General features: G+C 37.5%; 3 protein-coding genes across 3 annotated transcripts; 2 read left to right on the forward strand and 1 right to left on the reverse strand.

The window, feature by feature from the left end:
* Window positions 1–965: 965 nt before the first annotated feature.
* Window positions 966–5,732, forward strand: LOC146161550 (uncharacterized). Its single transcript, XM_083383454.1, has 6 exons — window positions 966–1,075; window positions 1,716–2,335; window positions 3,304–3,450; window positions 3,935–4,185; window positions 4,775–4,924; window positions 5,248–5,732. Exons 2-6 carry the CDS (start codon window positions 1,743–1,745, stop codon window positions 5,451–5,453), a joined length of 1,347 nt encoding a protein of 448 aa, XP_083239580.1. The 5' UTR covers window positions 966–1,075; window positions 1,716–1,742; the 3' UTR covers window positions 5,454–5,732.
* Window positions 5,733–7,384: 1,652 nt separating this feature from the next.
* LOC146161551 (monocyte to macrophage differentiation factor-like) lies at window positions 7,385–10,882 on the forward strand. The gene is made up of 5 exons (XM_083383455.1): window positions 7,385–7,758; window positions 8,431–8,599; window positions 8,670–8,818; window positions 9,018–9,164; window positions 9,738–10,882. The coding sequence occupies exons 1-5, from the start codon at window positions 7,514–7,516 to the stop codon at window positions 9,922–9,924; spliced, it is 897 nt and encodes a 298-aa protein (XP_083239581.1). The 5' UTR covers window positions 7,385–7,513; the 3' UTR covers window positions 9,925–10,882.
* A 10-nt stretch (window positions 10,883–10,892) lies between these two features.
* On the reverse strand, window positions 10,893–13,548 carry LOC146161552 (ADP-ribosylation factor-like protein 6-interacting protein 1). The gene is made up of 5 exons (XM_083383456.1): window positions 12,631–13,548; window positions 12,092–12,228; window positions 11,736–11,849; window positions 11,401–11,600; window positions 10,893–11,049 (listed from the first exon to the last, which is right to left on the reverse strand). The coding sequence occupies exons 1-5, from the start codon at window positions 12,670–12,672 to the stop codon at window positions 10,973–10,975; spliced, it is 570 nt and encodes a 189-aa protein (XP_083239582.1). The 5' UTR covers window positions 12,673–13,548; the 3' UTR covers window positions 10,893–10,972.
* Window positions 13,549–14,771: the final 1,223 nt, after the last annotated feature.

Genomic DNA, 14,771 nt, shown 5'->3' on the forward strand with positions numbered 1-14,771 from the left:
GTTGCAGTTTCGCTATAAAGTAAGCTCTCCTATTGTAAGCCGATTCACGAAAGAGTCTGGCCTATATCCGCCGTGCTTTAAGCGCGATGATGTTGCCGCAGGCCATCGGTCTCGAATAGCAGGGCTAAGGTATAATTGCCGCCTGCCTTGATAATTGTTCAGGATTACCGTCAATTTTACAAGCGCTTTTAGGTGGCAGAAAATTGAGTCATTTTGTTGTTACGCTTGCGAATGTAAGTTTATTATTTTCTAATAAAGTCAACAGTCGCCTGTGATACACGCTGATTCTAAGGATCAAACTTGACCAAAACGAAATGTACCAAATTTGTGTAAAATGTAACGTTTTCAACAATCGTTTAATTCATCCTGATACTATTTGTCTTTCACGAATAATTATGCCTGTATTTTTAATTACGCATTGTGGACTCATACGGAATATAAAACGGTATTATAGGGACCTACAGGCCAAAATGGTATAGGCCTATATTGTATAAACCCTGCTGTTTTTTCTTTTGTCAAACCATATCAAGGTATTTGAGGAGCAGCAAGTTTATTACGCCACTACATTTTACCGGCGTCAAAAATAAAAATGTGACCTAATAAATATTCCTATAAAAATATATTGCGCAATTTCACCCCCATCAAGAGCTGTTGTTGAAATGTCATTATACTTACTGTCTTACGATATAAATCCACCGATATTTTCATGGTTTCTTGTCGTTTCATCGAACAGATAACTGAAATGAGAAAGGCAATGCCAAATTTAGGGTTATGCAGTGCTTGTGGAACATCAGCCACAATTTGCACAACTGATAGTCGGAGTGATCTACACATAACAACGGATAGGCGATACGCATTTAGCGTTTGATAGTCATTTGTGTTGGCTCTAAAGAAAATTATTCATGCAGCATTAAACTTTATTGTGCTAGTGTACAGCAGGCCAAAATTTGCGTAAAATTAGAAAACAGCCCTTGATTGTTCAGTGACGTTGAAGTTCACTGCAGTGACGTCGATGACTGATAACGCAGCGCAAAGCTGGGAGTATACTGTGAGGAAAAGTTTACATAAAGAACAGGTTAAAAGTTGCCTAAATGTCAAACTATAAGCGTTGAAATGTATTATGATGTAGAAGTAAAGTCGGTAATGCAAGATGTATTCCCGTACTTTGCGTTTAAGTCTGTACAGCGACGATTCAATCGAAAAAAGTATTATGAGTTTTCGACAAATGTTTTAAAAGCAGTTTAGGGTTATGTCGTATGGTGCATTGGATTTGTACACCTTGTACTTTTATTGGTTACGCTTTAACTGATAAACAACATAGTCCAAGATTTACGTCACTTTAAGACGCGATTCCGTATGCATTGGATTTAAATTCCCCTTTTTAACTATACATAAGGTGTACCCTGACGTTGGGTGTTATTTGCATAATATTTGGGCATGCCTATAGGTTGGCAAAACTGGCAACGTTTGTATAAAGTCTTATGACTCAGGTTGAACGTAATGGCTTCGCCCTTGTATCACCGCAACAGGAACTGAGGATGTTACTTGGGCTATACATAGTTTCCTTTCCGGCACTTTACATGGTGGCAGTCACATGCTTTGTGTTGTCCTTGTTGATTTCAGATTAAGATATGCTTGTAGTCCAATATACCTATAAACGTACAGAGCAAAGTTTCAACGTCATACAAACACTGACCGTTTCTTTTTTAAGACAGTGCCAGCACGCTACAGCAGTAAACTAAATGCAAGCGGCGGTCAGCATGAGGTTGCGCTGGTGGCTTTTCTCGGCCGTCTGTCTCTGGTGCCTCAGCGGTATTGGAGCAACTTCACAAACGACCTGCGGCGAACTAACGGCATGTCGGTGCCTGGAACCTAGAACTGTAGATTGTGTTGCCACCGGAAACAGCATCGGACTCTTTCCGACCGACGGGGCTAACTACCGGTTCGACCGCAACGGTTGGAGAAGGCTTGAGTTGTCGAGCTTCGTAAGGCTGCGGAACGCAACTTCTATCTCGGCGCGGAAGAACAGCATCGCGACGGTTGACGCGCGAACCTTTGCAGGCAACCGGATGCTAGAGGCGATCTCCCTCTCGTACAACCTTATCAAAACTTTACCAGAGTCGCTGTTCGCTGCCACACCCAAGCTGGCGCGCCTCGACTGCGGAAACAACCGTTTGACATCTATCGGAGCCCGACTTTTTCGAGGCTTGACCCAGCTCGTTGAGATCCGGCTGAGCGGCAACCGGCTGAAGATGGTCGACTCCGCAGCTTTTGCTTCCCAAACGCGGCTCGCGATTCTTGACCTGGAGGGCAACCGACTACGGACCGCGCACTGGTAGGCCTGAGTTAAGGCCCGTTTACACTACAGCTGCACTGAGCTGCACTGAGCTGCACTGGGCGTGGAATTATTTTCACTACAGCTGCAGTGAGCTGCGCTGGGCGTAAAAGTCGCGACCAAACGTAATGTTTTTCTATAGCTGCACTGGGCTTGAGTTTAGCAAAGCGTGGAAATCGCTCCAAAGCGTATTTTTTTCCAGCTGCACGGGGCTTGAGTTTAGCAAAGCGTAACTTTAAGCTAGCTGCAGCTGCTGCACGGGGCTTATGTTTAGCAAAGCGTGAAACGCTCGCCACAATAGAATTTAAATACAAATTACGCCCAGCGCAGCTCAGTGCAGCTGTAGTGTAAACGGGCCATTAGTGTGTTAAAAATAAAAAAATAAATTTTGAGACTCTGGTTTTGCTGCTTAAATGCGGTCGACTGGTCGCTTGTTGCTGGTTGGTTGTGAAGGTTGTCGCTCTCCATCATTATACAACACAATAAAAGCAGTGCGCTATATGTTAAACTTCGAGGGGCACCTTTACGAAAAATATACCCATATCGTCGGCATGCAGTGAGACGTCGCTATTTATTTGAATCAAAGTCGCAACTTGATTTTTTGGTGCTTTATACCATATTTTTGCCTGGTTGTCGAGGTTAGAATTTTTCGCTCAGGGGTCCTAGGCCCTTCTTTTAAATGAGTTGACTTGGACTTGAGTCATTTTGTCCAAACCAATTTCATGCCGTATAAAGCGTTTTATTTTTTTATTTTTAGACTTGATTTGAAGTTGATTTGCTCTCACAATGACTTGGACTTGTTATTTGTGCAAAATACATGACTTGGACTCAAACGATTTTAAAAATAACTTGACTGGGACTTAAAACATTTCAAAACAACTTGTTTACAACACTGACAGTCGGTCAACTATAAGGGCGGCTCGTATTGAAGCTGTTTTGGTTACAAGTGCTTGTTACGCGTGTTTCAGGCATTGGATCGGGAACATGGGCGAAGCTGTGAGCAAGGGTCGATCCTACATCGGTCTCGGCAACAACCCGTGGTCGTGCGATTGCAGGATGACAACGTTCTGGCAAAACGCGACGCAAAGCACTTGGGCCAAGGACAACACGCAAGGGTAATTAAGCTGCTTTTAGGAGTTTTCGGCCAATTTGTGATGGCCGTTTTGTTCTTGCCCAATCAATGTGGTGTGGTAATTCGAGAAACCTTTCAAAGGGTTTTGTTCTTTACGAATGCTTTTAATTAGGTTACGATACTAAAGATATTTTTCTGATGATATAGACATTTTAACCCAAATTAACATTTTTCAATTGTTTTGCCGTTTAAGTCTTGGAATATTTTTTTCTTTGTACTCGGATTTAGTCCAGACCTATGTAAAACTATGGCTTTAATGCTGTGTAGAGAACAAATATGTATTATTAGGCTATATGTGTACTTTAATTTACTTCTTTGCTAACAGTTTTGTTGGTATTACAGGACATAAAAGTTTGACAATACACAAACACGATTCCTATTTTTATTGTATTTGTATTCTTTTATTTAATCTTTTTCCACAAAAATATATTGCATTCTTCAATGCAAGCAAACTCAATATATTCCAGTTCCGAAGACTGCCAGGCCGTCTGCCCGCTTCGTTTGCCCGAGTGTCTGATGAAGATCACCATGTGGAAGGTTTCGATTCTAACCTTAAACCAGTCCGACCTGGTCTGTGTAGCCCCTTCGCTGTCCGTTATGCGCCACACAGCAAACTTGCCAGCGGCCCAAGTGACCTTGTATTGCCAAGGTCAAGGTTTTCCCGTCCCTAAAGTCCAAATCGTCGACCACCTTGGACAAATCTTAGCAACCAGCGAAGGTAGGAAATAGGCCTCAGAGTTCCTAGAAGGAACACCAAGCCCATAGTAACAATTTGGTCGTTTCGACATCTATGTTAGAGAAGGAAAATGTTAAGAACGGAATAAAGAATTATTCGAAACGTACATAAATTGTTACGTACATTTATATGGGCCTAGATATACCTATTACGTCAACCTATGATCGCCAACCATTGTGCTTCAAGGTTAAAGAGACGTTCGAGGTTTACAGGTGAAATATTGTCTGCTTACTTGAGCCAAGCATCATTTTAATATTTTTATAAATGGGATAAAAAATAACCTGCTATAGTATATGGCATAAAATGCCCTGTAACTTTGTTTGGGTAGCAACTGCTGGTTATGGAATGTTTTAAGGTAACTGCTGGGAAAACCACTCCGGTTATGAACAAATAGCAAAATTCACTGTAGCTAGTCTACATATAAAGCAGTTTGTTTTATATAGGCCTAGTCTTGCATGCCTTAAACAACATTTTAATAATTCTTTTGATTTAAAAAAATTGGCACAGGAAAAAAAATTAAACAAACGTTCAGTTACACTTGCGTTATCTTTAAAATTGTTCTAATTTGCAGGTAACGCGAGCTACACTGTGGCCAGGCAGAACATCACCGGCCGCAACTTCAGCTGTCTCATACAAGGCATTAACAGTCGGGGTCAAATCACGAGGCTAAACGGAACTTTTAAAATCCCAGATGCCCCAACAGTGTCTCCATACCGTGGACGTACGTATATAGACAAAGGCACTTTACACATCTAGTTTTATTGGACAACGTTAAGTAACGCAAGCAGTTCGTTTTGGCAGTCTTTTTATTGAAGTTTGTATGATCATTGGACCATCACGCTCTGTGCAGGGGTGGCCAACTTACAAAGCCACACCATACACACGGGCCATATGAATATGTCTTTCGCGCAAATATGCCAAATAGGGCCCTCCAGCGTTGCAAATATTTTTTCAATCTACTTGACTTGACTTTTTATTTAACTACATATTTTTAGACTTAGACATGTTAGCGATACCAAAGGGTCTTACGTGTCTTTCTTCAAGGGGCGTTTTTCGCGGTGCTGGTCGTCCTTCTGTTCGTTGCGTTCGGCGTCCAGAAGCTGTGCAGGAACAGCAGCTCGGCCATGACCTCCTGGGAAGTGTGGCAAAGGCGAAATCGAGAACAACAGAAGGAGCCGAAAATCCACAACATCTTACGAAGCGATAAACATCTAAAGCAGTCCATTATGAAAAAGTTTTCGAAGAAATGACATTCAGTTCAAGCCCCATATCCTATCACTTATAAAACGTTTTCAGTTTGTGATTATATTGCAATTAGCACTGGGAGCTTCATAGTTAGCTGAAGGTTTTCGCAGTGTGGCCGCGGCTTAAAAATCATACACGGCGAATATTGACTGAATCTGTGCATTGTTGTTTAATCCAACCTGCAGATATTATAAACGGGCTAAACAGTTTTAGAAGGCGTACTAAATAGATAAGTAATATTAGTAAGCGACCTAAAGCGGAAGCGTGGTGAATCACGCAAAAGCTTAGTAGACTAGCAGGCTACCGGTATATTGGTGGCTGCAAGGAAGTAGCAGCAAGCACATATAGGGTTACCTACACCAACGATTAAAACGATAACTTAAATGAATAAGGCCTATGTAATACTAAAAAATACAATAGACGCATTTTGCTTAGCGTCTAACGTGAACCAACCTTTACGTAAACGCCAGCGTCGGCCAGTTCAGACCTAATGCGTTGTCTTAACGGCAAGTTTCCCGCTTCTAACCGAAAGCGTCAAAGTTTAAATATTTTAACTTTACGCAACTGAATGCGTTTTTTTAAACGTTTGACATTAACCTCAGACGCTTCTAGTGTGAACCAACCTTAAGTATTGTGAAGCTGTATTAACTAAGCCTATGGAATGCAAACACAGTAAACACCTAAAGAAAAAGTTAGATGTTATCGGAATATGGTTGAATTGTAGTGTGGGGCACTGCGTTTTCAAATCTGTTTTACGACACAGACACGACATTGCTTCTGACGTCTTTTGCGAAAACAAAGCGCATAATCGACCGTCTTATACGCAACACAAAGAAATTATTGAGGGCAGGCTGATTCATTGTGTTATTCTTGTGACAAGTGACATCCCTTTTGCTGTTTAACGCAATGTCAACCTCGTAAAGCGATTTATGTTTCTTTAAAGTGATATGTGGAAAGGAAGTAAAATGCAGTGTATCTTAGGACTCTGTTTTATTTAGAACAGGGGCGGGCAACGTGCGGCCCGCGGGCCGCATGCGGCCCTTTGCCATGTTTTGTGCGGCCCTTCGCCTTCTTCCGGATATTTTTCCCTGAAAAGGGTATTTTGTGTGCACCAATGTGGGAACTTTTGCTCTTTCAGTTTCCTGTTTCAAAGTGCAATGTAACCCATAGGCTACACCGCTACACTAATACAGTTGTTCAACTCGAATAGGAAGCATCTATTACAAAACAATCTTCATTCATAAAGTTTTACTTGCGTCACGTTGTTATGATAAAGAATTGTTTTGCAACAATTACACTTGTCTGCTCCGACTTTTGCCGCGCATATTGACTGAGATGTTATGTTTAACAGCTGGTTTTGAACTATTGCTCTTAAATAGTTTGCGTCTATACACATCTGGCCTGGAACCAAACATTGACAAGTTGGTTCAAAACATCCAATATCAGCCTTCTCACTAACTTCTATTTGAACATCCACATGTGTGTCTGCTATGATATTTCATATTCGCTTGTACTTGTCTTTTTCTAGTAAAAGCTGAAAATAACAATTAGTGTTTATTTGATGTGCGGCCCTCCTGTAAGTATTACATTTCCTAACTGGCCCTTGTGTTAAAAAGGTTGCCCGCCCCTGATTTAGAATAACCACAGCCTTACATTTATTGGATAAATAGGAATGAACGTTAACATACTCTACTACACCTGGTTATCAGTATCTGCTTCGATCTGTTCATATCGACACTATTTTTCCGTTTACTTTATAATGTAGAGGCATAATTTATAGCATTTTTGCTTGGTTTTTGCGCTAATTTTATTTGCGCTAGTTAGACTTTTTATTTTCGATTAAAGTTAAACTACCATCGAGCAGTGAAGCGTGCAAATTGAACTTTCTATGTCGCTGTCGATCAGCTGTTCTTACATCCGCCTCAAAATAAACAAACTGCTTCATGTGTGACGTTCTGAAGTGCTTGCTTTTCTAATTACCAAATAAAAATGTAACGCGTAATCAAACACCGCCTATTCAAGTTTCTACTAGACGCTGTAAAGGTATGCAGAGGCGCCGCTAGCAATGAACTTGCATGATATTGGATTTGCGCTTAAGCTTTTCAAGGAATGTCTTACGGACATTGCCGAAACAAGTCGACAGAAGAAAATCATGAACAGTCGCGCTGCTGCTAACCGAATGTACAATCCAACGAAATACGAGCACTGTGCGAACACGGCCTCCCATGCTGTTATGATAGTGCCCAGCATTTTGGCGGGCGAGTTCTTGATTTGGAAATCTGAACAGCGTCGGAATATCTTGGAACACAGGTGATTGGTTGTCGACGGATGATATTTGCAGCGTCCGTTATTGATTTGCCTGTACGGAAGTGCCAGGGTTGTACTTAAATCAATGAATGTCTTAAAGTATATTTTGCACCACTAACTAAACTCAGTTTAGCATATTACCCAAGCTAAAATTAAATATTTGAATTGAATACACTTTTGGAAAAATTGGACTATTCACTTCATTTTGTTTTGGTAACCTGTTATGTGAAATAGTGGTAAAGATAAAATGAGTACATCGTTTGATTTAAGAAATTGATTTGGGTAACACCAATTTATGGAATGATTAAAACCCTCACAGTATTATTATTAAATATAATAACACTTGACCCACCTTCACCCAAACCCCCACCCTAACTCAAATATTGTGTGTTGGTTTAATAATTGTTTTAACGGGGTAACACTTAAATTAGTGAGCGTTCCGACCATTCATAATTCCGTAAATTAGTATTACCCATTGATTTGAAATCATGTTAAAATGCCTTGTTTTAAATGGTGCATAGTTCCCTCTTCCCTCTTCTCTTTTTAAATTGAATTATTTAAAAATAAAATACACATTTTAATCCAGAGCCCAATGAGTATATTAAAATATTGGTATTCAATTATTTTCCAAGTTTGTCAAAAGCAAGATTTTACAAACATTTAAAATTTTTACAGTTGTCTACACACAGAAGAGCAAGAAACTTTCGTGTGTCAAGCCAATATTACCTCACCGACACATGCCGAGATTGAGTTCAGCTCAAGGGCATACGGAATAGCTTTGACTAGCTTGTTTCTGGTTTCAGTTTTGTACCACTGGATAGCCTGGACCCAAAGCTTGTGGAAGGTAGAATCGCAATAAACAAACGTTAAGAAATAAAAAAAAGATCCTTCTTAAACGTTCTCTTGTAAAATAGGGTCGTCATGAAGGCTGTGCAATAAGGAGACCATCGCTGAACAAGCAATTCCATTACTGTGACCGCATCACAATTTATTTCTTCATTGCTGGTTCATACAGCCCTTGGTTGACACTGGGAGAAATTCACCCAAATATTGCCTGGCTCCAGTAAGTTGACAATCATTGCTTAAATTGAAAGGCTTTTGAATTAAGTATTACCTCAAGGGCTTGTAACTGGTGGGTGGTGGCATATAGTACTTTGAGGAAATAACTTTGTACAGTATCTTTAAAATTTATTTTATGTACCCTGTAAAAAGTACATAAAACAAAACAATGTTGCTTTAAACATTTTTTATTATTTTATTAGATGGGGAGTTTGGTTGTTTGCCATTTGTGGTACTGCCTATTCGATTGCATTTTTGGAAAAGTACAAGTTGCTGGACACAATTCTTTATGTGATGGTTGCACTTATTCCTGGGCTTGTCATGGTATTCTACACAGGAGACAGCAATGCGTGAGTGCAAACTTTGCCATGGTTTGGGATGTCGGATAGAAGTCCATTACCCTTTTAAGTTAAATGGCACTAGTCCGAAACAAGGGTGGCATCATTGTCGATCGCGAAAAAACAAGACGGTTTGGGTTTGCAAAGTACTGCTATTTAATGCTAGGAATGCGCGAAAGTATCGGATCAGAGCCGATACCTGATGCCAAGTGGTACTGTTGTTACTTGTCCAATATTAGGTGGTTCCAATCGGAAACTAAATTGACCAAAAATAATTTCGGTTATGATTTGTGATGTTAATAGAAGGTTAACAACAACTAAAGATAACCAAAATTCTTTCTGTTTAAGCAAATATCATTCTAATAACCTTTTTTGCTATGAACATTTGGTATTGCATCGCAATACTGTTTTGTCCAAAATTTTGTGTAAAGGTATAAGACATCTCAAGTAAGTTATGTCCTTACCAGGGAACAAGTTAAAAGGTTGCAGATGCAAACCTTTGGTCTATTTATCTATGACAAAACATTTAGTGTATAGTAGCATGCACAATAAATGTTGGCAAATTTTATTCTAATATTTTTTCAGGGCTGGAATGCCAGAGCTTGCTTTGGGCGGAGCATTTTACCTTGCTGGAGTCCTAATCTTCAAATGTGATGGAGTGATTCCATTTGCACACGCCATATGGCACTTATTTGTTGCCTGTGGGGCCTTTGCACACTTTAGTGGTGTATCGCAACTGTACACCCCTAAAGAGTTACTTCAGCACAAGTAAACATAGTACACATGATGCCTTCAGAAATTAGTCATCGTAAGGATTTGTGTGCAAGCAAGGCCATACTGCATGCTGGTCAACAGAACAACAGAGCAGAATCCAGTAGGAAACGGTGCTATGGTCGTTTCTCTACCAGCTCCCAGTGAGCCTGAATAGCTCGGACATTAAGCCATGCTTTGGCCGGAAGCAGTAAGTCCAAACCTTACCACAGCCTAGTTGTGTTTCTAACCTGGCCTAGATTGGACAAAAATCCTGATTAGGCTGACTAATTTTGGCAAGATTTTTCGAAGGCTTCATGTGTACTATATTGTTTTCCATTATCGTTGATCAGTATGACTTCCTAAAGTATGTGTGCTTTTTCTTATATTTTGCAGATTATAAATGTACTTAGTTTGATAAACTTTGTTTTAGTTCATTCCATGCTTTGTTTCTATATAACATAATATTTTAATTTATGGTAACAATCCATCTGATATTATATGATTAAATTTGACGATTAATTATATTCCGCTTTCCAGAAGAACTGGCCAACTCCTTTTTTGTAACCAATGTGAAGGCACTGTAATTAGAATTAAGGACATTTAATCACAGTATTGTTTCATAATTTATTTTGTTTAGTGTGCTAGATGTTTTTTTAATGAAATTGCATCAGCTTTTAAACCTAAGCATCCTTCGCATTGAATTTTTACACTGTTTAACTTGTTGCTGCGATGTAGGTTCCACTTTCTTCCCTTCACTGTCTTTGTAATGTTTTAATGATGTAGATTAACCTTGCCATACAGCAGTCATTTAAAATAAGAATAAAAACATTTTCTCCATGTCGTTTTTTCCTTTTGCCGCTAAACACCACATATTTCAGTTTGCCAGTCTCATTGTGAAACAATTTCTGATTGATATATATATATTAACTTTTACCAGTTATCTGTTTTAATATTCTGTGTCAAGCTAAAATAAAAATATATAGACTTGATTAAACATTTTTTTTTAGTTTTTTTGTAATTTTCAAATTCAATATAAGAAAGCATAATGGTTATGAAACAGTAGATTATTAACATTTATCCAAGTTGCCAACGCTTTGTAGTTTGCCATTATGAATCAGTCCAGGTAAAGCAAGCAACAGAAGCACTAAATAATAATATTAAAATGTTAAATATCACTTGTAAATGCATAGTAGTTTTAATAGGATCTATAAAATTAAATTCCAGGTTTTTGCTTATCCAATGATTTGAATAAAGAAGTATTAACAGGAGTAAAATACAAGAACAGATGTTGGTTTAAAATCTAACAACAGCATATGAGGGTACGAACTGTTTAATATAAAACAAAATCATTTTATTGGTAATTTGACGTGGCCTATTTTCCTCTTTTTTTATAACTTTAAAGTTCAAACATTCTGACCTTTGGAAGCTCTAGGCCTCCCCTAACTGCTTAAATTTTCAAAATAGACAAACTTAGATATTTAAACACACGACTTACCAATAATATAAACAAAGAAAATACTGGGCAACTTCATTCCAAGCCAAGCAACCAATAAACTAGCTCCTAGCATGACAAGATGGAATAAGCCGGGATTTAATTGTTGATAATCTTGAAATGTTTCCACAGACTGAAGGATGATTTGAAAACATTCCTTTAGATTTTCGCATGCATACTCATATTCTTCATGAATTGTGCTCCTACAAAGCAAGCATAGTAAACAAAGGGATATTATTTTGATTTAAAAGAATCATAATGGATCAACATATATTTTTTAAATGTGACGTTAGCAAAATTTTAATATTTGCTGCAATCATTCATATTTATGTTCTCACCTTTTTTCCAACGAAATTTCTGGCAAAACCTCAACAAGCAACTTTACAAAAAAATAAATACCACATAACATAGCAAGCAAAGTTACAACTGGCAAATCGATAATGTACAAACACCTAAAATAAAAATAAAATTTATCACAAGGACACATGGCAATAACTATGTCACTGGCAACATTAAATTAATATTATTCATAGTAATCTACAAACGAATTAGTTGTATGATCTAGCTGAATAATTTGTTATGTATGTCAGGTTAACTAACCTATCAAATGATCAAATATTTAACTAAATTTTATTTTTTTCTAGATATTTCTCTTATTCAACTTGTTTCCTTGTTTAAACACTCTATAACTTACAAACAAAAAGTGGTAATAATAACAAATACTAATCCAGCGTAGTATTGTTCTTGCCACAATAAAATATCATACAAATATACAAAAAGACGTATTCCTGTGCTGTTTGTATTCTTTTGGGGTGATGAAACATTGTGTTCCTGCAAAACAGTTTGGGTTAAATATTAGGATAGGCATAGTTAATACTAAGTAAATGATAGTAGTAAAAGAGTTAAATTTTATAATGCTATTAATCCTCATATATGTCTCTATTGCTCAAACATAAGTACTGCTCAAATATAAGTAGACTCAGCGGTGCAAGTCATGTTCTCATTGGGAGCCAGCCATATAGACAAAGTTAATAGAAAGTACCAATATAGTGAAGTATGTCTTTATTGCCAAACGTAAGTATTGCTTTGCCTAAAAAAGGTGTTGTCATTGTCACACTAATACTGAGATCAGCAGCAGTAGAAATCAGTTTCACTTTAAGAACCAGTCCTTCGATCAAGCTATATAATTTTGGTTATTAAAATAAAAAAGATAAAAATTTCTTAATTTTTAACCTTTATTGTTAAGTCTGGCATCTTGCATTTCTGTTCTTCCATGGAAAATAGTCATACCCAATAGTGCCACTGAATCCAAATTTGCCATCCACTTATTGCACCAAATTTCAACACTAAATGTTCTGTTACGAAAAAACCATATATATACTGAAAGACGTTCTTCTGGTATTTATTTGTGCCATATATGTAAAAATGTTTTTAAAAATATGACTCACTTTGGAATAAGCACCGATTTTATTGGTTTTGTTTTGTGAAGAAATTACCCAACCAGTCTACTTTTATTCAAGCTTACTGCTAGAATTACATGTCTAATAATAACTATTTGTGAAACAGTCTACTTTTATTCAAGCTTACTGCTAGAATCACATGTCTAATAATAACTATTTATGTTATTTAAACAATACAAAATTAGGCACTGATGTATAGAAACTATTCTTATCACTTTTATTTATTATGAAACCAGGCGTGAAAGGTAAAATTGCAAACTGGGAGAATACATATATTAATATCGGACTGAAATGCTAACCCACACAACAACCTAAATAATGGCGTTGATTTAATAATTAATTGTTTGATTGCTTCCCTGGGAAAAGCCTAAACCCAGGTGGGCATAAAACAATTTCCGCATGGGGGTTTATAGCATAGCTATCAATACATATTTTTTGTCCCTTGGATTTTTAATTTAGATTACCTTTCATTATTGTTAAAAAAAAGTGGTAGGATTGTAGACCAGAACCAATCAATGATATATGATGACATAGACAATAATATTGGGCTGCTGGTTTAATTTATTATGTAAGGATAGGTACTTTGTCCTATGACATAACCAATTAATCTTTTTGAGGGGATATAATTAAAAGGATACTGCCTATTTGAATGCATAAGCTCCCTTGGTTTACCAGGAACTAAACGCTAATACAAGAGAAATATAACACTGAAAACAACTTGGGATTTTTACAACAAAGCAGCATACAAAAATTCTTCCAAAGTCCCACGTGGTGATTCCCCTAGAAAATTTTTGGCGCAATGCTGTTTATAGAGCACTGATCTCTATGAAATAGAGATTATAGATATAGAGGAACTGTAAGTACTCTATGGTCTGTTCACAATATTAATTTACTGCAGTAGGCTTGTATTTCATTATACCATAAAAACCCCATTTATCATAAACTTAGGGGTGGTTTCGTGCAAAGCGTGAAAATAACATGTATTTACATAGCTAAACTTGGCTAAAATATAGTCTGTGGGAATCCATGGCCTTGTTACCCTGTAAGCCAACAACAATGAGCTGATAAAAACTATTTTTAACACCCAAGTTTAAAATACAGTACAACGAATAGCTCGCGGTCCATTGAATAATAAGACGTTCACAGTTCGCCGGCCATTTGCTGGACTACATTAACGGGAGATTGATATTTCATATTAGTAAATTAGTTAAAAAATTTCAAAGATTTTCCACGAAAAAAGCTTTTTAATGTCGGATAACCTTGTTCTACGTATAGTATAGGCTAGTTAGTGTGATCTGATCGATCTGCAAACGCCTTTCACCAACTTGGCGACTAGCAATTTGCACTTATACAGTTGGTTCACTACATTCTATTCAACTTAAACTATAATTGCAAACGTAACAGCCGAATAGGTCGGGCATTTTAGTTTTACAGACTGACGTTATAACTATTACTCTATTGGTACGAACAGGATTTAATTTCCAGGAACCGGATTTGTTTGACCTCTTTTGGAACATGAATAATATGATGCAGCTACCTCCAAATTTGCTTACCACTTAGTCGTTCGCGCAACCCAAGACTTTTGCAATTATTTTGGATCCAAATTAAATTTTTGAATTCCGCATAACTAATAAAGTTTATAGCTAATTATCCAACGCCGTTTAAACTTATTTGAGAACTTCTTATTATTCGACAGATATGCTACAGTAGGCTAAGCACCGCTGTATGTGACCTACGTGATATTCACACCTTTTAAAAAAGGTCAGAAAAAAATGCGAAATCACTAAAAACTTGACTAATTAAAAACTTCAATAATAAGATTTTAAAAATGTGAAAGAGGGGTTCATACCTTGAATCTCGGACCACATTTTTAGGAATAGCGTTTTTACACAAGTTATTACACTCAATAAATGT

Source organism: Ascidiella aspersa, chromosome 3 (genome assembly GCF_963924565.1).
Source record: "Ascidiella aspersa chromosome 3, kaAscAspe10.2, whole genome shotgun sequence".
Lineage (NCBI taxonomy): Eukaryota > Metazoa > Chordata > Ascidiacea > Phlebobranchia > Ascidiidae > Ascidiella > Ascidiella aspersa.